Here is a 23,237-nt window from a genome sequence, read left to right on the forward strand (position 1 = left end):
GTTGTATTCATTTCTGAAAGAAGGCAAAGGCATTTTTGTTTGAAGCTGTGTGAGAATGCACTCAGAATTATCATACATATTTATAGGTAATCGCACTGTAGGTATATGATGAGCGGCTTAGAAAGTTTTTAGAATAATGATTGCCTAAAATGCCTACATAAATTATTTTTGAAAGACTGCTTTCCCTTAAACCTGACTGCCTAACACTCTGTGTCTGAGTCAGAGCATAAGCATAAATGTATATGACTTGACACGTGCGATGGTTTAATTTTGTCTGATGATTAAAAAGAAAGTCATTATCATAATTCTGAAGGCCACTCAGAGAAACCCTTTGAAGCACAGGGAAGGGGACTCCTCTGTCATCCTCCTTATGAAAGAAGTAGCAAGTAAAACACTTTTCTTCTTCATGCAGCTTTGGAATGTACATAGCTCACTCCTTGAGTACAGATCAAAAAAACTAACTGTAACAATGAATAAAATAATAAAAAATAACAGTGGTGATTTTGTATTATAGTAGTACTTTTACACTGGAATTAAACAGCAGATTTTCTTTCCAAAAGGCATAAAGAACATTTCACTGCTAACCCCCTGCATTTTTGAAAGCTGTGGCCACAAAGGCACCTTTATAAAATAAGCCCCCACTTGTTAAAACTGTAACATTGCCACCATCACTAGAGTTTCACCTTAGTGACTTAAATAAATATAAATAAAGTAATAAACACTATATGTTTTATAGAGTTCTATGAACCAGAAAAAAAAAATCACCTTACAAAATAACCTCCTGGCAAATGCAAAAGAAAAGCTAAATTTGGTTTGCTCATATTTTCTGAGTTCCCAGAATATAAGAAGCAGCTAGGGGAAACCTAACTTATTTAACTGAAAGACTTTTGCTTATTTCATTTTCCACATTAGCCTTTATAGAAAGCAAAGGAAAAAAAGTATTAAACAGGAAAGAATCAGAGAAAGGCAGTCATTAAAATAAAAAATATTTAGGGGGTTAAAACAAAATATCTTTCATAGTCTATGTTTTAAGATGACCTTGAAGAAAATCCGTCTACTGACTGATGTCGGATACCGAAAATAAGCTCTGTAAGAATCAGATATGATGGCTGATATTCTAGGCGGTAAAACGTCCAGCAAGTAAGCTACCTGCTTCGCATCCCTAGCAATTAAGTGATGGAAAAACACCATGCTGCTGCTGTCTGATGGTTGTTGTATAAACTGTTTTACCCAGAATTGAGGAACAGAAAATACTAATGACTACTATTGTTTCAGACTTGTTAATATACTAATGGAGATTTTGTAAAGTTTGAATGTAATTCTCCAGTCACCTGGATGATAGCAATAACAACAACACTTATTTTAAATGACTCCAAATTATATACAGTTGAGTCAATTTTAATTTGTTTTCATTTAAGGTCTTCTAAAGTTGAGGCCAGCATGCTGAAGAAAAATATTAAACTATGTATAACCCTGTGTCAACATATGATGCTACTGGGAATGGTAAGTGAATTAATTTTCCAAGGAAAATTAATTACTTATGACTTACAGTTGTAAAAGCAAACAACGTAACTCTGGATTAGGGCACATTTAATTTCTGTTTGTAGGAGCGATTAAATTAATTTCATATAATTCATGGTATGTAATGGAAAGCAGAACAAAAATGAAATTCTAGACAATGACTGACATAGAAAAATGTATATATTTATGAACCTGATCCAAAAATAAAGGTCATGGATATTAATCACTGGATAATAAAACAGCATTTTTAATGGCCCTGTAACAATGGATTTTTAGCATAGTTTTTAAGAAAACTTCTCCAAACAGAAATGTCTAATGGAGAAACAAAATAGAAAACTGTAATTACATCCTATAACATCTCTAAATCTCCTTCATCCCCCCCCCCCCAAAACAGGTAGTTGGAATAAAGGATTTGCACTTCTTTTATTTATAACAATAATTTTTGTCCACATAGATTTGGGGGAGCTAAAACTCAATATACCATTAAGTGGTTTTCTTAAAATCACAACTAAATTATCTTCCTAAAACCCAAATCGTAAAGTGCTTCTAAAATGGATCATCTGTGATTCATTTGACTGAATTATGTACCTGAGTACTGCTAAGACAACAGATTTTGGCTAACTAACGGATCCTAAGAATATATGCACAGCTGTACAAAGGAAAATATTCATTTTTTTACTCCGTCATTTCTACCTGTCCTGATTAAGCTAGACATAATCTTTTAATTTTGGATTCCAACTTCATGGCACAGCCCAGGTGTTAAAATCAAGAATTAAATCTTGCCCTGATAGTAACTCCAATGAGTTTCAAGTAGCTATATGAAATGTCATTCTCATGATGTATTAAAAACACACACGAAATCAGAACATTTCATATTCTGGTAATAATCCTAAGTACTGACTATCCCTGGCCACCTGGTGGAAATCATTGTTAGACAAATTCCCACTGACGTTTGGGAGCATGGACTATGAGGGAGTAAGCATTTTGACATATTCTTTTAAAGGAAAGTAAAATATTTCTATGACTTTTGATTTTAGGAAAGAATAGATGTGGGCTTCTGATCAAAGATACAGCATGAACCCTTAAAAAGATAGAAATAAAAACTACACACACGCAAAATATACATTTCCCCTCAAAATTTTACTTTTTACAAATTTTGAAGTATTCCCTTTTCCTGGTCACACCTTCTATCAAGAAGAGCACTTAGTATTCCCATATTATTTTATCTTTCAAGATAAATATTTATACAGGAAAAAATTAATTTATGTAACATTGCCTTTGAGACCGAAGAGAGAAAATTACTAAAAATATTCTAAATTCCATTATAATTTTAGACCTATTAAAGGAAGAAGTTGTTACATTACTTTGGAGTCTATGAAAATTAAAATTTGTGGAACTATAGTCTTCAAAGGGGATTTTTTTTTGAAGTAACTGTACTATGAGAAGACTATGGACAGAAACTTTCATTCCAAGAGAAGCTGTGACTTAAGCATGATTAGGAAATGTTTTTGCTCTATTTTGAAGAGTAAAACTAAATGGAGCAATGGAAACGTCACCTTTCTGGCTTCTTTTCCTAAAACACAGGTTATCCTTATTTCAAAAAGGACCTCACTCAGCATAACCCAGACTGAAAAAGGGGTCTGCTTATGAAACTGTCCTAGATAGGTTCTCTTTAGGGTAGGAGGCACATCCAGCTTTGGTTCAACTAGTAAAGCTACCCAGGGGGCTGAAACATCACCTTGGACTCTCAGAGAACTGAAACTTGACTTTATTTCCTTTCATTTCTGGCTTCAACATCAGAACGGGATTTTGAAAAGACAGAAAAAAGAAGAGAACGGATGGGAGAACGAAACCATGTCCTTCTAGATCAGAACGAAATCAATCCTGCCACCCACATCTGTGCTGCTTAACTACACTCGTGAGAAGAACACTGAACGCTTTTCGGAATGGCAATAGAGTCTACAAGATGGATGGGCAAGACTTACGGTGACGCTCCCTCCTTAGAAAACACACACACACACACACACACACACACACACACACACACACACACACACCACCCTCTACATTCCCTTGAGTTTGAAATGAATTTCATAAGTCTCTTCAGGCATCTTTCTTTTATTACAGCCCACATTCATATTTCAGTAGAACAACTACAAGGGAGTCACTAATTTTTTATCTAAACTATGACATTTTGGCAAACGTTATATAACCAACTATAAATCCACAACAAGCCTCAAATACTAAAGAGCTGGTAATTATATGATGAGAAACAGCTTGATTATGGGAGAGGCAAGGCGGGCTGTCAACAAACAAACAGCTGTTTCTTATTGACAACCCATAACTAGATCGTGCATCCCAACAAACTAAGGAGTTTGTTTCTGTTGTTGCTGTTGTGTTTGTTTTTAACTATTCCACCCCCTTCCCCTCCCACGTCCAAAATACTGAGTCGATTTAAACATTAGATGCAAACCACAACAGAAGAATCGGATACACAAGGATAACAAGTAAAGCACTACAGACTTATAAAAAAATTCTGTACGTAATAACTAACAGAAGTTTAAAGTATACTTTCCAATTCGACTTCAAATGGCTATCTTTCCCTGTGCAACACGTCCTGTCATTACTATTTATAAGAGGCAGCTCCGGCAATGGGCCTGTTTCCTCATTCTTGGATTATGACCACAGCAATGCTGCCACTCTGATCCTTTGTTCTGGAAGCTTTCTCCGTAGCTTCTTCCATCCTCCCTGTTAGCAGTAGGGAATGAGCATGCTTAGATCTGCCAGTGTGAACTCTAAGGTCCATTGTAACTTGAAACTAAATGATTCTAGGAATACTTGATAAGCTTAGCGAATGAATCAATAATGGGAATAAAAAGAACCTTAACATCACAGGTTAAAAAAAAAATCCACAAACGTAAATGGAATCTTTATTTGATGTCCTCGTCATATGAAATAAAATCACTTTCACATTTGCACCTTCAGGCACTTTCATGTACTTTTTGTGTGTGAGGTTTTTTTTTTTAATACATATACATTATTTCCTTTTAACACCCTTTCAGAAAGCATATAGGTAACCTTATTTTATTTTCCAACAAGCCACGAAGAAGTAAAATTACTTTCCCAAAGTCACACAGCAAATGTAGCTAAACCAAGATCACAGCTCCTTTTGCTGGGCCCCTGTGTTCTTTCCACTGAACCACAATGAAATGAGGTGGGAGGGCAGTGAAAATGTTCACGCAATTTCAGTGGTAGGCAGGTTCCCTAACCATATAGAAGCTTTACCTCTCTGGGAAATTTTGGTTAAACACACCCTGCATTATAACTACCCAATACAAGGAGGAGTATGTCAATGGGCATACTTAATGCGTCCCAGGTATGACTAACAAGTATTTTAATCTAGAATCCAACTTTCCTTTGCAAACTTAATGATAAACAGAGGATTTCTCCACAAGAAGATAGCTCCTATCTCTCTCACAACCACAGGGTTCCATTTTATTTAAAATCATGCTCTTACCATCTAGCAGATTGGGCTGGATATCTTCTGTATTCTGCTGCCATCAGTGGGTCTGTGTTCGGTTAATGCTACTCTGGGAACATGCCCGTAAATTTGTATTTTGAAAAATTCAAAGTTGCTTAAATTTGTCAACACATATCTGAGTAGGTTTCAAATCGTAAATGAGGTAGACTCACTTTTTTAAAAGCCTGGTTGTATTTCACACCATATGAAGGGAGGGGCCCCGAGAAAAGGGACTAGGGAACAAACTACCTCTTCAAAAAACAGCTCACAGGAGGTTGGAAGGGAGATGAGGAAAGAGGCACATAAGCAAAAGGACTCAGCAGGAGAAAATGCTGAGGAAGGCAGAGAAAAATGGAGGGCATGCTTGGAATTAAGGTTTCTCCATTAGCCATGCTTTTAAAATAACTGTTACGCTCTGTGTGTGTTTGTGATGGGCATTTAGGAAGGGAAGGCAGGGTAACAGACTTTTTAAAGCCAATTCTCAAGAATAATTTTAAAATTTCAATCTTTTAAAAAGTAACCAAACCGTTGTGAAGATAAATCCACTTTGAGCCCAGTAAATGCTAGCTGACATGGTATCAAACGTAATGTCTCTGGGAATGTCCAAAACATAGTTTCATTCTCCTAGTGAGGAAGTCTCAAAAGTTTGAGAGCCCCAACCAACGTCACTAAAATGAAGTTTTGCCTACAAGCCAATTCCTTTTAAAATTAAATGTCTATCCCAGTCTGGGGCCGTGGATGATCACGGCTAATCACCGGGGCTAGAGCAGTCTCAGAGTGGACACATTCTCACCAGGACTGACTGCTCATGATGACTGAGTAATAACCTAACCAGGGGTGCCAGTGCCCCCTCTCAGTCTACCCTGTTTACATAAACCACAGGCCTGGACCTCCCTCCTCTACACTCTGTCTTGAAACTACACAAATAATGTTTCTCCTGGTCTTTACCAACTCTCCGGGGAAGTGCTATGAGGGAATGACATAATTTTTAGAGCAAATTGAGGACTCTGAAAAAATGTGGTGTGCCACTGCAAAGCAGCAGAAATAAAATAGAAAACTGATGGTCATCCATGGTCTTTCATGGAACCATGTAATATCCCAAATATAAAATGCTTTAATGAATTCTTATCAGTTAAAGGCCTTACTGATTTCCAAGACTTTGTAAATGGTTGGTACGTGGCGCATCTGGAAAATGAAGGGGGTCTTTCAAAAATATTGCCAGGAAGATGACCTATTTTCCACTCTTTCTCTAGGCAGGTTCACATCATCACATGCTGTTTATGACATAACTCCACAGAAAACAAACTTTTCTTGATCTTGAAATGGCTGTTTATGAGTATATAACAAGTGCTTTATACCTTGTGTGCTCATTAGATGGACAGGTCTTTTGATTCCATTCTTTTTTTTTTTTAAGTTTATTTATTTATTTTGAGACAGAGCACAAGTAGGAGAGGGGCAGAGAGAGGGACAAAGAGAGAGAGTGACAGAGAGCGAGAGAGCGAGAATCCCAAGAAGGCTCCACACTGTGAGTGCACAGCCCGGAGTAGGGCTCAAACTCACGAACCATGAGATCATGACCTGAGATGAAACCAACAGTCGGATGCTTAACCAACTGAGCGACCCAGGCGTCCCGTGATTCCATTCTATACTATGTGTGCCTCTATGTGGCATTACATCCTCACCTCTTCCCACAGCCAAGCCCCACTTCAGAACAGACATTTGTCAGAGACTACTCTGCATGAGAATAATTTCCTTTCCAATATAGTATTCCGAAACAGCACGTTTCTAAACACATCCTACAAAAGGGAAGGACAATAGGTTCCTCACTTTCCCTTAATTCACATCTGATACCAGGTAGTTATCCTCATTGGCTGCAGGTTTGTAATACTGATTTACTTTATGAAGTCCTCCTATGAGGTATATATGGGTTGGGAACCATAAAGATGCTACCAACTTCCCTAATGCTCTTAACACATGGATCTCTTCTTTTATTTTTTCCCCTTAACTTGCTGGCAGGTTAAGTTGATTTAGATCATTCATATTCAGTAAATGCCCAAAATCAAATGAAGGAAAAAAAAATTAAGTTTAAGATTGGACAGAAACATTACAGGAAAAAGGGGGGGGGGGACCATTTTGTAGATAAACTTCATGCTCTGGCGTTGAAAGTTATGGTCCACAAATCAAAAAGCAGTCATTTCTACAGAGCGAGGCTTTTCCACCGTTCTCTCAGTGAATCACACTGTGGTTAGCTGAAAGTGCTGTTCACATAATAAATTAACCACCTCATTTCCTTCATCACCAAAATATACATAGCACCCCCATACAGATTTGTTTTAATAAATGTAATAAAGCAAGCCCAGAGGTTATGGCTGTTATGACATAATCACACCTCTGAGATTTGAAAACACTCACTTGCACATCATGCCTCAAAAAGTCTTTGCAAGCCCCCCTCCAACAAAACCTAACTGCACTCATACCGTCTGGCCCCATTTATCCCAAATAAATAATGAAACAAAAGCCGTGTATATGTCCAGAAAAAAATTCTCGCTTTCAATTATACATTTGAAAGGGAAATACATCTTTTTAATAATACTATACAATAAACAGCTTGGGAGCCTGATCTGGATTATTAAAGAAAATACATCACCAGAGTTAGCAGTGCACAGAGAAAGCAGCCAACTAGCCTACCCAAAACCAAAGATCCCTTCTAAAGTTGGTTGTTCAACAAGACAAATGACACATGACATTTCTCTCTGTGGAACTAAGAAAACAATCTTCATTCTGTACAAATGCAGGCAAATTAACTTTTCTTACCTGTAATGATATTTAAAGTTCTTGAGAGCAACCCCTCCCCCCAAAAACTTCTCATCAGTATAATTTTTCCTCAATACAGACTTTTCCCCTTAGAATTCCTTTCCATGATCACCAGAAAGAAAGCCACTGTTATACAACCATCCACAATACAAGAGAGATCTTGAGGAGAAATGTGCTGTGAGTGAATCCATGCCATAATTTAATGAGGCCATCTTTCTGGTCTCTGCATCACATTATTATCACTTTGCCGACAGGGTTCACTTCTTACCTATGCATTTAAGGCATCCTGTCACAATGCCTTCCCCTTGAATTTAAAATATAATATAATCTTACAAGTAATTAAATTTACATCTGTGATATTTTTTTAACCTGTGATATTCTTAAAGACCATGATCAACACCTACCCCAAGATACACACATAATGAGTTCATTAATATTCTTTAAAAATATTAGATATCAGGTATTCAGAATATAGTTTTTAAATTCTCAGAAGTGGCCCTCCCCTAATATTTATACATTTTATTTCTCTTCCTGATTGCTATAATTACCTAACACAATCTTATATTTGGACTTTCAAGAATCCTTTCTAATATGAACATTACTGTATTATACAGATAGTAGTTTCTTACACTAAGAATTACATCCAAGATTCTCTTTTAGTATGCCAGTTATCCACACATAATTATGTATTCAGCAAAACAGAATGTATTATCTATTTGAATGTCAGAATTAAACACTTTTGGAATAATCTTATTCTACCATTTTTAGTCTGTAGACTGCCCATCCGCACACAATCAACATCGGACCTAACCAGTATACCAAAACTTCCTCAGGGCTCTGTGGCAGCACAGATAAAATTGTTAAGAAGTTTCATAAACTTACTTTTTAGGAGATCATTTCACTTTGAAGACTCTATTTCAATGAATCCCACTGCAACAAAACTTTTTCTTTGATAAAGATATAGACTGACTGGCAGATTTTGTCACAAAGAACACTCCTCTGTGAGTGCTCCACCTGATCTCTGGGAGAATTATCTCCACAGAGAACAGAATATGCATTATAGAGCGAGAAAGGAAGGAAGCAACAGGTGTTGAAGTGGAGAACTCCCGTTCTTCCAGCCATAGCAGGCCTTCTTCACTTTCTGGTCATTCTCACTGCAACCACTTGGCTATGCTAATGCTCTCTGCTCTGAAATTCTCACTTTGCCTGAATAGGACTCATTAGAAAAAATACTAGTAACTCACATTTCACCTTTACCCAACAAAAACTTTAAGTGAGAGGCTACAAAATTTTATGGTGTGTTCACAACAGAGTTGAAAAGTACAATAAAAGAGCAACCGTACTGATACTCCGCCATTCAATCACTCAGCAAATACTTATTGCGTATCTACTGTGTGCCAGGCCCTGGGAGCTGTGGATATAAAGGTGGAAATACCCTGTCCTCATATAAGGGTTTGTCCTCCATTAGAAGAGACAGACAGTAAACAAAATAATACAATGATTCCAGAAATTAAAAAATCAGCTGGTTTTTTTTCTTTTCTTTTTCCTGGGGGGAAGAAGGGGTATTGAACAGTAGGCTCCTAGTTCATAGAAAAATAAAACTATCTAGGTAGGGGAGCTACCCCTCCCAGTCCTGCTCTCTTCCACCTCTTCCCAGCCACCTACCACCCTGGGGGCTTCTCTCTTCTGAACTCTTGCCCATTCCCTTCCCTTAGGGAAGTGATAGGTGTCATCTCCTCAGGCCTCCTCCAGCTTCTGCCTCTCTAGCATCTTCAACTTCTCCCTTCCTACTTCTACCTCCTTCCTATCAACAGTTAAGCGCATTCAAATCCCGACCTCCTTAAAAACCTCTCTTCGTTAGAGATCTGTATACACATGTCTCTACGTGCTCATCTTCCATTCAGCTTTCAATATGCTTTCATCTGACTTCTGCTTCTACTACTCCAATGAAATTCTTGGCCACCAACATTTTTTTTTAATTAAATGTGAAAGACACATTTTCAGTTTTTATCCTACCTTTATCTTTGCAGTGTTTTTACCATGTTGATTTCTGCTTCTCCAAATTCTCATATCCCTTAGATAACGGCATGTCCTGATCTTCCTCTTGCATTACATACACTGTAATGTGCATTCCTGGAAATCTTGTTAAAATCAGATTCTGATTCAACAGGCCTGGGCTGGGGCCCAAGCGGCTTTCAGTTGGGTCTCTTGCTACTCAAGATGTAATCCTCAGACCAACAGCATTGGTATCACCTGGGAGTTTATTAGAAACACAGAATCTCATACCCCACCCCTAGACCAACCGAACCAGAATCTGGATTTTAACAAGACTCCAAAAGGTTTTTTTAATGCACTTTCAAGCTTGACATTGCCCCACCGCCAGAATTTATAATTCTATAAACCTGGGAAGTAGGTGTAAGAAGATGCACTTCTAACAAGTTCTCAGGTGATATTGATGCTGCTGGTCTCTAAGAACCAACAGTTCTCAACTTGGTCTACATTAGAATCACCTGCAGAACTTTAAAATGTTTGTTAATGTCTGGGCCCAACACCCAGACCAATTAAACAAAAATCTATGAGGATGTGGCCTAGGCTAGTTATTTTTATTTTTTTTAATGTTTATTTATTTTTGATGGGGGGGGGGGAGAGAGAGAGAAGGAGTGGGGGAGGGGCAGAGAGAGAGGGAGACACCGAATCAGAAGCAGGCTCCAGGCTCTGAGCTGTCAGCGCAGAGCCCAATGCGGGGCTCGAACCCACAGACCGCGAGATCATGACCTGCGGTGAAGTCGGATGTTTAACCGACTGAGCCACCCAGACGCCCCAGGCTAGTTACTTTTTAAAAGCTCCCCTGCTTGGGACACCTGGATGGCTCAGTCGGTTAAGCGTTTGCCTTCAGCTCAGGTCAAGATCTCACAATTCATGAGTTCGAGCCCCACATCAGGCTCTGTGCTGACAGCCTAGAGCCTGCTTCAAATTCTCTTTTCTTTCTTTCTCTCAAATAAATAAACATTAAAACAAAAATAGAAGCTCCCCTGCTTGATCTTAAAGTTCCTAATTTGGATAATTTAGGAGTGTGTTGGGGGAGTAGCTAGCAGTGAAAAGAAACTAGTACATATGAATGCTAGTCATATTATGGCACCATTATTATAACTTACTAACAATTCCTTAAACATTGATTCTACCTAACTCTGCCCTGTAAATAAGCACTAGAAAGATGATCACCCACAGTTTTGTCCTACGCTATATCTCTGAAATGACCATTTCAAATAATAGGACCAACAAACAATATTTAATTTTTAAAATTTACAGAAGAAAAATTCAAATTTGTGAAATGAGAAAAAATTTAAAGATAGTGTTAGAACTTTGGATTAAAGAGTACTTGGTGAGTTCTTTATAGATTTTGGATACTAGCCCTTTGTCTGATATGTCATTTGCAAATATCTCGGCCAACAGGCACATAAAAAGATGCTCAACATCACTCCTCATCAGGGAAATACAAATCAAAACCACACTCAGATACCACCTCACGCCAGTCAAAGTGGCTAAAATGAACAAATCAGGAGACTATAGATGCTGGCGAGGATGTGGGGAAATGGGAACCTTCTTGCACTGTTGGTGGGAATGCAAACTGGTGCAGCCATTCTGGAAAACAGTGTGCAGGTTCCTCAAAAAATTAAAAATAGATCTACCCTATGGCCCAGGAATAGCACTGCTAGGAATTTACCCAAGGGATACAGGAGTGCTGATGCATAGGGGCATACCCCAATGTTTATAGCAGCACTTTCAACAATAGCCAATTATGGAAAGAGCCTAAATGTCCATCAACTGATGAATGGATAAAGAAGTTGTGGTTTATATACACAATGGAATACTACTTGGCAATGAAAAAGAATGAAATCTGGCCTTTTGTAGCAACATGGATGGAACTGGAGAGTGTTATGCTAAGTGAAATAAGTCATACACAGAAAGACAGATAGCATATGTTTTCACTCTTATATGGATCCTGAGAAACTTAACAGAAGACCATGGGGGAGGGGAAGGGAAAAACAAAAAACCAAAAACAAAAAACAGGGAGGGAGCCAAACCATAAAAGACTCTTAAAAACTTAGAATAAACTGAGGGTTGATGGGGGGTGGGTGATGGGTATTGAGGAGGGAACTTGTTGGAATGAGCACTGGGTGTTGTATGGAAACCAACTTGACAATAAATTTCATATTTAAAAAATAAAAAAATTTAAAAAAAGTATTTGGTGCAAAATTAGGGACTTAAAGATGAAAATTTCAAGGAATATTATCAAGAGAAATTCAACTTAATAACAAATGTGGGTTTTTTTCTCATTTTCACTGAAAATTGAAAGTAGCTGTTTTTTCCTGACTCTTTAAAACTTCACTGTCACACACACACACATACACGAATGTAAGGAAGAAATTAAAACCAACTGGAACCAACTGCAATTCCCATTCCATGCCCATCCAAGGTAATCACAATTGTAAATTCCAGTGCTTATTTCTATATTCTTACTATAGATACTGGTATTCACAAATAGTATGCAGTATTACTTTTCATATTGAAATTTTTTATACCAATCCTATAATAATGTACATACTTATGAAGTTTATCCATATTAATACCAATAGCTCTAATTGGGTCATCTCCACTCCTGTATAATATTCCACTGTCTCAGTATAGTCTAGTTTATTTTCCTGTTATCCAGTTGTTGGACATACTGTTTCCAAATTTTCACTGCTATAAATAGTATTTCATTGAATTTCTTATACATGTCTTCCTGTGCACATTTCAGAAAATTCTCAAGGCTATGTATATCTAGCAACAGAATTGTTGACCTGAAAAGAATCCCCATCACCAGCTTTATTAATATCCAATTGCTCTCCAAAGAGGTTGTACCAGTTTATACTCCTGCAAGTTATATACAAAATTCCCAATACTCCACATAGTTGCTAACATCCAAACTGTCAGACTAAGTTTCGACAACCTGAAAGGTTTCCTATACTGGCTTTAGTTTGCATTTCCCCAATTACTAGTGAAAGTGATCATTTAAAAAATATTTGTGTGTGTGTGTGTGTGTGTGTCTGTGTGTCTGCTTTTGTCAACTGCCTGTTCATATGCCTTGCCTATTTTTCTGATGAACTTTTGTCTTTTTTCCTCTTGATTTGTAGATCTTTATATATATTCTGGGTCCTTTACAGATTATATGTGTTGCAAATAACATTCTTCCTGTCTGTGGATTTTCTATATACTGTGTTATGATCCAGAGATGTTTTAGATTCCAATGCAGTAAAATGTATTAATCTTTTCCTTTACTGTAGTACTTTTAATGTCATGTGTAATTTTTTTCAATCATCCTAAACAATTACTAGTTTTAAACACCATGAAAACAGCTTAATGTTTTAGAAATCCTACCACTTTGTGCTGATGTATGAAAACTAAAAAGTGAACTTGAGTAGAAACTGAAATTGATCTCGTTTCATTGTCCAAGGTCAATGATATACAAAGAGTAAGCAAACAAAAGATAAAGGAAATTATTTCATTGTTAATAATTTAAGGCATTATTGATAACAGTTTCTTCAAATCATACTAACATTTCACATTTCATTTAAAGATAAGTATGGTGTTATACTAGGGCGTGTGTACATATACATGACTTATTACATTGTCGGGAATTTCTAAGAATCTGAGAAAACTGAAGCTAATACTTCAATGAAAAGATGCATAATTCATCCTGAAGTGAAAAAAATACCCAAAAAAATACATTTTAAAACTAAGTTTAAGGAATAATTACCAAATTGTAATACATGAGTTTATTCATACTCCCAAAGTCAATTACTTGTTTTTGTTCAGTTACACAAATAGTTCAGTTATGGTCACAAATGAATGAAATATCTAAAGTGCAAGGCTAAGTTTGATTTTCATTTACAATACCAGATAAAACAGATTTAGATAACAGGCCATTAGCTGGGACTTACAGTTAAGGGACAAGATTGTAAAAACATTTTGGCAAGGAACTCATCAACGTAAGTGATGCTTGATTTTTAGCACAAATTTCCTCCATGTTTTACTTCTGTGCTTTATCTATTTCAAAATACTGCTTTAGTGTAGGGAGCGAAAATCCAGGTAAAAGTCATCTAAGTGAACATCCACTCTACTCTTTCCTATATCCCACTCTACAATAACAAATAATTAAGGGATTAATATGTTTAAAAGGATTTGGGCAAACAATATGATATTACCTTTTACAGGTATTTTGCAGGCATAATATTATTACCTTTTACAGATCTAAACTAAAACATTTCATAATCCATGTTACCTATAAAACAGTTTTAACAGAGTAATATCACTACTGAAGAGTTGCCTTTTTGTTTTTACCCGGAACTGATCCCACAGTGGGGGAGTAGGGAAATAAAATACAAATTCCCACCTTTGAAGTTCTACCATGAAAAATTTCAGCTGGGAAGATGATTTTCCTTTTACGGTGACTTCTCCATTATCCATAATATTAAGGAATAAAAATGGCCTGGATACAGAAAATCCACTAAGGGTTCCAAAAACTCATTTTGGAACACCACTTCATTCTCTAAAATCATCAAATGATCTAACAGAGAGGCACGAAAGGAGGAAGAGGGCTGTTTTGTCTTTCCTACTTTACTGTACATGTTCATTAACAAATTGAGGTGTTAATGAGCACAAAAGTATCTAAAACACGGTCCAAAGAAGAAATAAAGAACAAGTAAATCCAACTTACTTAAGCTGTGCTCTCAGGATATGAAAAGGCCAAGCTAAACCACACTCTCTATGTCCCACAGAACTCAACAGAGCCAACCCTGCATCATCCTGCTCTCACCCTAGAGTGTTTGCTTGGGAGTAACACCAAGCCACTTTCCAGCAAAGTCTTTAGGGGTCAGTTAGGGATATGTTGTCATTCAACCACACTGGCAGCCTCTCTCTCCAGAAATTATGACAGGCATGTGTTTTTAAAATCAGGTCTCCCTATTTTCTAAGACAAGGATTGGAATGCTGCCTTTAACATTTTTAGCCGTTATTAAACCAAAAGCATTTTAGTTTCTATTGAAATAATAATATAGCTTCTATTATTTCATCTAAGTATTTAACATTCTTTCTTTGAATAGCTTTCATTTTTAAAATCAACAATGTTTGTCTAGCTACTTATATTTTAAATCAGAATAAATTCAAGTATTAAATTTATACTCAAAGCATCTAGAGGTCCCAACTGAAAAGAAATTCAGTCCCACTCTGGTTATATTGGAAGTCTATTGTGTCAAGGCTTAAAAATTAAGTGGACCATTGGTTGGGATATGGATATGGATATGTATTTTACAACAATTTCTTCCTAATACATATATTCCCTATAGAAAATCTGAATGAAAGTAAAACAGAAAATAAAACCTCCTAATCACACCAACAAAAATATAAATATCAGTCACCAACCAGTTTTTTTTCTTCAGTGTAAATGTGTATCTATGTATTTCAAACAGAAATTGGCTTTATTCTGTATCAATTTTATTGCAATTTTAAAATATTATGTCAAGAACAACTTCTCATGTCATTAAATCCTCCTTGAAAGCCTGTATTAACGGTTGTACAATATTTCAATTGGTGGATATATTATTCTATTGTAGTTGCTTCCAATAATTTTGCTATAATAGCAAACGTGTATAAATCTTATCAGCAATTTTTTTTAATGTTTATTTATTTATTTTGAGAGAGAGAGAGCACAAGCAGGGGAAGGGCAGAGAGAAGGGAGAGAATCCCAAGCAGGCTCTACGATGCCAGCACAGAGCCCAATGTGGGGCTCAAACTCACGAACTGTGAGATCATAACCTGAGCTGAAGTCAAAGGTCAGATGCTTAACTGACTGAGCCACCCAGGAGCCTCTGCAGTTCTTTTTTTTTTTTTAATGTTTATTTATTTTTGAGAGCGTGCATGCACACGCTAACCAGAAGGGGAGAGGCAGAGAGAGGGAGCAAGAGAATCCCAAGCAGGCTCCATGCTGTATGTGCAGAGCCTGACATGGGGCTCAATATCAGGAACCAAAAAATCTTGACCTGAGCTGAAATCAAGAGTTGGAACCCACTAAACCACCCAGGCACCCTTATCAGCAGTTCTTAACATGGCCTTGGAAGAGATCCCTAAAAGGGGAACTACCAGGTCAATGGGATGCATTCTTTAAAAGTGCGTCTTGGGGCGCCTGGGTGGCGCAGTCGGTTAAGCGTCCGACTTCAGCCAGGTCACGATCTCGCGGTCGGTGAGTTCGAGCCCCGCGTCGGGCTCTGGGCTGATGGCTCAGAGCCTGGAGCCTGTTTCCGATTCTGTGTCTCCCTCTCTCTCTGCCCCTCCCCGTTCATGCTCTGTCTCTCTCTGTCCCAAAAATAAATAAACGTTGGGAAAAAAAAAAAAATTAAAAAAAAAAATTAAAAAAAAAATAAAAGTGCGTCTTGATAGGTATTACTTGCTAGAAATAACAATTTATACTTCCACCAGCAGTGTATGTGAATGATCATTTCACTGTAGCCTTCTCACCTGCACAGATGTTTATCATTTTATTACAACTTGACTCAATTGTTAGATTGAAATGATATCCCCTTGTTTAATTTGGGTTTCTTTGATAAAGAGAAACATTTTTTTAAGTTTATTTATTTATTTTGAGAGAGAGTGAGTGACCAAGGGAAGGGCAGAGAAAGAGGGAAAGAGAGAATCACAAGCAGCCTCCACGGTATCAGCACAGAGCCTAATGTGAGGCTAGATCCCAAGACCATGAGATTATGACCTGAGTGGTAACCAAGAGTTGGTCGCTTAACAGACTGAGCCACCCAGGTGCCCTGTTAAAGAGAAATTTTTATTTCATCTATGATGAATGGTGTCTAAATGCTCTTTACATATTTTATGTAAAGGTTTTATGTAAAATAATATACAATTGTATGCAAATCAACAAGAACAAAACCTTAATAATAAAATATGTAGTTATCATATATACATATATATTTGTGGCAAATAATTTCCCTAGTTCATTATCTAGCTTTAAATTTATGTGTTAAATGACCTAGCAAACATACTCCTAGGTATGTATCTAAAAGAAATGAAAATATACATCATAAAAATTTGTACAGAATGTTCATAATAGCATTACTCATAATACCCAAAAAATGGAAATATCCCAAATTTCTATCACATGATGAATTAATAGACAAAATGTGGTACTATACACATACAATGGAATACCATTTGCCCATAAAAAAGAATGAAGTGGGGCACCTGGGTGGCTCAGTCAGTTAAGCATCCGACTCTGGATTTCGGTTCAGGTCATGATCTCACAGTTTAGGAGTTTAAGCCCCGCATCTGGCTCTGCACTGAGAGTGCAAAGCCTGCTTGAGATTCTCTCTCCCCCTCCCCTCTCTGCCCCTCCCATGCTTGTGCTTGCTCTTTCTCTCTTCCAAAATAAATAAATAAACTTAAAACAAAAAAGAAAAAAATGAAGTAATGACTTGTGCTACAGCATGGATGAACCTTGAAAATATTATGCTAAATGAAAGAAGCCAGTCACCAAAAGCCACATACTGTATGATTCTATTTGTATGAAATATCCAAAACAGACATATTTATAAAAACAAAACAGATTAGTAATTGCCTGGGGCAGGGAAGGAGGGGGCAGTAGAGAGTCACTGCTAACGGTCACCAGGCTTCCTTTTAGGGTGATGAAAATGTTCAAAAATTAGATAGCAATAATAGTTTCATAACCCATTGAATATATAGAAATTCACTGACTTGTACATTTTAAATAGGTGAATTTATGTATGTATGTATGGTATGTGATCATATCTTAATAAAGCTGCTTTTAAAATCTTATGTGTTAATATACTGTAGTCTATTAAGACTTACCAAAAAAGTATATTTGTCTCTAACTCTAGAAGTTTTTAATACTGCATATGTTTTGAAGCTATGTTGTTAGATAACATAGAATGTTCAGGGCAATTACATCTTTTTGGGAAACTATATCTGTTATTAATATGAAATATCCCTTTTTGACCTCATTAATGCATTTTCCCTTAAATTCTATTTCATCTGATACTAGCAGTACTATGACTTGCTTTTTCATTTGTGTGGAATATTTTTCTCCACATTTCTAATTTCAAGGTTGCTTTTTTCTTTAGAACTATCTCACACAGACATACAGCTAAGAGCTGTGTTTTATTTTTAATAGTCTGGGATTCTACTACAAGGGGAATTCAACCCATTCACCTTTACCTATTACCTATACTTATTCCTGTCATCACATACTTTATTTATTTATGATACTTCCTTGTTTTCTCCGCCTTCGGTTGGAATGATTAACTTCTAATTTTTTAGTCTCATGATTTACATTAAATGTCCTATTTGCGATTATTCTTCATACATTTCAGATTATGCTTCTCTAAACAAGTGTAGAGCTAATCTATATCTTTATCGTTTTCCTGAAAAAGAATCCTAATACTTCACTTCTTTTTCTTCTGCCTCCCATTTTAAGCTGACATATTTAAAGATGAACATCATAGATCAGAAACTATGAGGCTCAACATTTTACTGCACATGTGTGTACTGTAAAGCTCTCCACTGTTTCTTTACCTCAATACTGTGTCTTCATGACATGCCTTTCCCTTCTTTGGTCCCTACCACCCCCTTTTCGGGCTCAGGAGTACTTCCATAAATAATTCTTTCAAAGAAGATCTGTAACAATCCAAAAAGGTAAATCACTGTAGGTCCAAAAATGTTTTTATTTTCTGCTCACATTGAATTGCTGATTTATCTGAATATAGAATTATGGGCTCAAATAAAATTTTTCCCACAACTTCAAAACTACTGCATTTTATCTTGTATGACTTGTTTTTCCCTATAATAGGACTGCTTCTTTTCTTTGGAAGTGAATTGTGTGCTCTCTGGAAGCTTTTAGTCAGTTCCTCCTTTATCACTAGCATTCTGTAATTTCATATGAAGGTGTCTGAGTGTAGGTCTTCAGTTATTCTTTTATTCAGTACTCACTGGGCTTTTTAAAGACTTGTCTGTCATCAGTCTGGAGAAATTTCCTCCTATCATTTCTGTGAGTTTAACTCTCTTCCATTGTCTTTATTTGAATTTTCTGGAAGATGAATGTTGAAGCTTTAAAATGGCCTCAAAACAAAACAAAAATAGAAAAAAATAAAAATAAAATGGCCTCTATATATGACTTTTTGTTCATACTGTCCATCTTTCTCAGTTTAAGACTACATTCTGAAGAATCTCTTAGCTCGATCTTTCAATTCATTAATTTCTTTCTAGCTGTGTCCACTTTATTCCATTTGTGTTGTTTTTTTTTTTTTATCTTGACAAGCGTGTTTCTTAATGCTAAGATTGGTTTAATTCATTCTATCCTAGGTTTGTTTTATACATACAATAACCTCTCTTACCTCTCTGAATATTAATTTTAGTTATTTCAAAGTCTATTGCCTATTCATGGTTTGTTATTTTTTGCTTATTACATTTGGTGCTTCTTTTTGCTAAGATAGGTTTCCCTCAAATGTTTAGTGATTCTTAGTAGCAAAGTCATTTCAGAGCCTCCATTTGTCTGTGTGTGCTGTTTTTGTTTACCATCTCACGAACCGCGAGATCGAGCCCCACCGTCAGCGCAGAGCCTGCTTGGGATTCTCTCTCTCCCCCTTTCTCTGTCCCTCCCCTGCTTGCTCTAACTCTTTCTCTCTTTCTTTGATGCCAGTAGCTTATTAGCCTACCTGGGTTATCTAGCGTCTGGTGATAATGTAGGGAATGTGAGATATGATGCCTGGTGTCAGGCATATGTCAGGAGTTTGTCTTCCCAGCATGAGGCTCCTTGAGCTTCCTGACAATCAGAGGCTACCTGAGGGATCTCCCAGCCTCTCTGTGGCCTCTGGATTATACCCAGTGCTTCAGTTTGGATTCATGGTATATGGAGGAAGGGCGTCAGTATGGGACTAGTCACTGTATGTGCATTTCCTTATCTAATACTACAGGCCTCCTCCCCACTACTTGAACATGACTGGTTTGAGAACACTACTGATCTGTATATTTTGAGCTATCGCTCCATCAGGTTTTATTTTTCCATGGATTTGCTTCCTCATGCTTAAGACCTTTCAGGAATTCCTGAAATTTCCATCCACCAACCCTTTCTTCTTTTCCCATGTTATCAATTTATTCATGTAAATACATGTTTATACGGATACCAATAAACATGTTCACCTTCTCTGTCATCTTATGGAAGGTCGAGCTGTGGATATGACAGTGGTAGTGGTAGTGTAGTTAAAGGATATCATAAGATATGACAGTTTACCATCTTGATCACTTTCTCAGTGTCATTATTTGCTGAGAAGCATGTATTCCAATGTTAACATGACCGTTCCTCTAAATCTCAGACTTGTATATACAACTTCTATTTGCCATCTCTTGGATTTCTTACAGGCATCTCAAACTTAACGCATCCAAAATTGAATTACTCATCTTATCCCCACCAAATCTGTTTTAGTCAGGCGTCATCCACATACCAGGACCCTTGGAGCAAATTCTGGACAATTCCCTTTCCTCCAATTATTACCAAGTAGTCCCTGCAAGAGATTTAACTTCTTTCCATGTCTACTGCTATTAACTTTGTCCAAGCCACATCATCTCTCACCTGAGCTATATAAGTCTCTGAACTGGTCTTAACTGCTTCTCCTCTTCCCTTCTAAGGCATTCTCCCCAGATTAGCCAGAGCCAATGTTTAAAAATACAAATCTGATCATATCATTCCCTTGCATAAAGCTCTACCATTACTTCTCACTGCTACTGGAATGAATTCCAAACTCTTTCATGTTAAATGCTATATATCTGAAGAATCTGGAGGCTAGGTCTCTGCTATTTATTAAAGACTTTTTTGATGCCAATAGCTTATTAGCTTGCCTGGGTTCTATGAGCTTGACTGTTCTTTGTTCTACTACCTTGCTGAGGCATTCCACAACTTCATCTTGAACTAATATAGCCACAATTCCTCTTAACTACAATGCCTATATAACAAAATTGCTTAGTTGTACTCTTTAGATACTAGGCATTTCTATCTATCTAAAGCTAGGTCTGTCCTTTCAGCAACAATCCTTCCCAAATGAACAAGTCAAAGGTCTAGATGCTTCTTAGTCTAACTTGCTATAAAATGGGAATACTCTGAGGTACCTGGGTGGCTCAGTCGGTTAAGCCTCCAACTCTTGATTTCAACTCAGGTCATGATCTCACAGTTTGTTGGATCAAGTTCTACCGTCAGCAGAGAGCCTGCTTGGAATTCTCTCTCTCCCCCTTTCTCTGCCCCTCCCCTGCTTGCTCCAGCTTACTCGCTCTTTCTCTCTCTCACTCTCATAATAAACAAACATTAAGAAAAATGGGGGGCACCTGGGTGGCTCAGTCGGTTAAGCATCTGACTCTCAGTTTCAGCTCAGGTCATGATCTCATGGTTTTGTGAGTTCAAGCCCCATATAGGGCTCCAAGCTAACAGTGCAGAGCCTACTTGGGATTCTCTGTCTTCCTCTCTCTCTCTCGCTCTCGCTCTCACTCTCACTCTCTCTGCCCCTCCCCCACTTATGCTATCTCTGTCTCTCTCAAAATAAGTAAATAAACTTAAAAAATTTTTAAAGAAAGAAAGAAAGAAAGAAAGAAAGAAAGAAAAGAAAAGAAAAGAAAAGAAAAGAAAAATGGGAATACTCCCAGAGGGCACCTAGCTGGCCCAGTCAACAAAATGGGAAAACTCCCAGTTAAGTCTAGTATATTAGTTCAGGCTTTGCCAATGTGTGATTCTGAATAAAAATCTTAACTACTGTAGGGCACAGCTTCCTTTTCTGTCAAATAATTTCTAAAATCTCTTCCATTTCTAGTGGTCACAGATTCCGTGCTCTAATACATTTCCTTAAAGAAAAGTATAGAACGTATCATTCAGCTCCTATGGCAATTACACAGAAGATAACATTGATTTCAGGTTTAGAAAAGACTTGCATTGAAGAGAAAAATAATTCAACTCAAGGTTTCTAAAGATAAGCTACCATGGATTCACTTTGCGAAGATTTAGTGTCGGCCTTGATTGCCCAATGAACACATACGACCTCAAGAACTGAAAATACAGTAACAACAAGAAGCACCACTACCATGACTACTACACAGTAACAATTGAAAGGCTTTAGCTCATCCTGGGTAATGGCCAAAAATTAATTATAATAATCAAATAGGAACAGAAAAAAGAAAGAAGGTACAGTAAGTACCACAGGCTTCTTCCTCAAAGATCAATAAAGATCAATATTTCATACTGGTTTACACAAAGAGCCAACATATTCACCTTGCTTCATATCCTCTCCTTTTTTATAATAATGGTAAAAGGAGAGACTCTCTGGATTAAGTTACTAGTTGGAGCTAATGTTTTAATAATCTTTAAATCGGACTACAGTCAATTCTAAATCTTGATCCAAACCATAAACACCAGAAAAAAAGTTCCCTCCTTCCCTAATAACATAACTCCTAACTACCTTCCCATAAACTGTAAAACCTTTGGAAGTGGGAATCTATTTCCACTGACACCTAATTACGGTGCCAAGTTTGCATACTATTGATGGGTTTCATAAAGTAAATGACCCACACTGCTTTACCTGGTACATTCCGACTCCAATGTGCTTTGGCTCAATTTTCACCAGCTCAGCTAATGGGTCTTGTACACGCCTTGCTATGGAAACTGAAAAAACAGAAAATAAGTATGGCTTAATGTGAAAAGCAGTATCCAGATAATTACTTATGTTACTTCCTCATAATGCAAGTATTTAATTCCTTCCCTCTTCTCCCACACAAGGAGACCAGCAATTTAAGTTTCAAAGTATCTCTTTTTTTTTTTCACACAAAAAAAGTAAAGGCAAAATTTCAGGATTAATTTTGTTACCAGAATCCCTAGGCATTTCTGAGCACAAACAGGTTGAAAGGGTTATACATTTGGAAAAACACAGAAAACAGTTACTATGCGTACACAATTATCTGTTCATTCTTTGAACACAGCATAGTAGGGCACCTCACGCTTTAACAAACAAGTATATATATATTTGTTTTACTTTTAAATAATCCTGATTATGACATACATTTGCACATCAAATATGTTACTAGGACAAGATCCTGATAATGATGAGTAACTGACGGAATCATATTTTACTGCAACCAGAGACCACATCAGTTGCTTGTTGAACACACTTGTACTGCCTTAAATACGATTGCAAGTTTGACTGTGATCCGAGTCTCAAATGCTTGACTCTTTTTTTTTTTTTTTTAATTTTTTTTTCAACGTTTTTTATTTATTTTTGGGACAGAGAGA

General features: G+C 36.9%; 1 protein-coding gene across 3 annotated transcripts in view; it reads right to left on the reverse strand.

Annotated features, from left to right (window-relative positions):
• SRBD1 (S1 RNA binding domain 1) overlaps positions 1-23,237 on the reverse strand; it is a 197,987-nt gene that overhangs the window by 62,933 nt on the left and 111,817 nt on the right. For all 3 annotated transcript variants that reach the window (XM_047852771.1, XM_047852772.1, XM_047852770.1), the window contains exon 16: positions 22,531-22,613. In XM_047852771.1, coding sequence (XP_047708727.1) covers positions 22,531-22,613 — 83 coding nt within the window. The remainder of the gene's footprint in view (positions 1-22,530; positions 22,614-23,237) is intronic.

This window comes from Prionailurus viverrinus, chromosome A3 (assembly GCF_022837055.1).
Source record: "Prionailurus viverrinus isolate Anna chromosome A3, UM_Priviv_1.0, whole genome shotgun sequence".
NCBI classification, from domain to species: domain Eukaryota; kingdom Metazoa; phylum Chordata; class Mammalia; order Carnivora; family Felidae; genus Prionailurus; species Prionailurus viverrinus.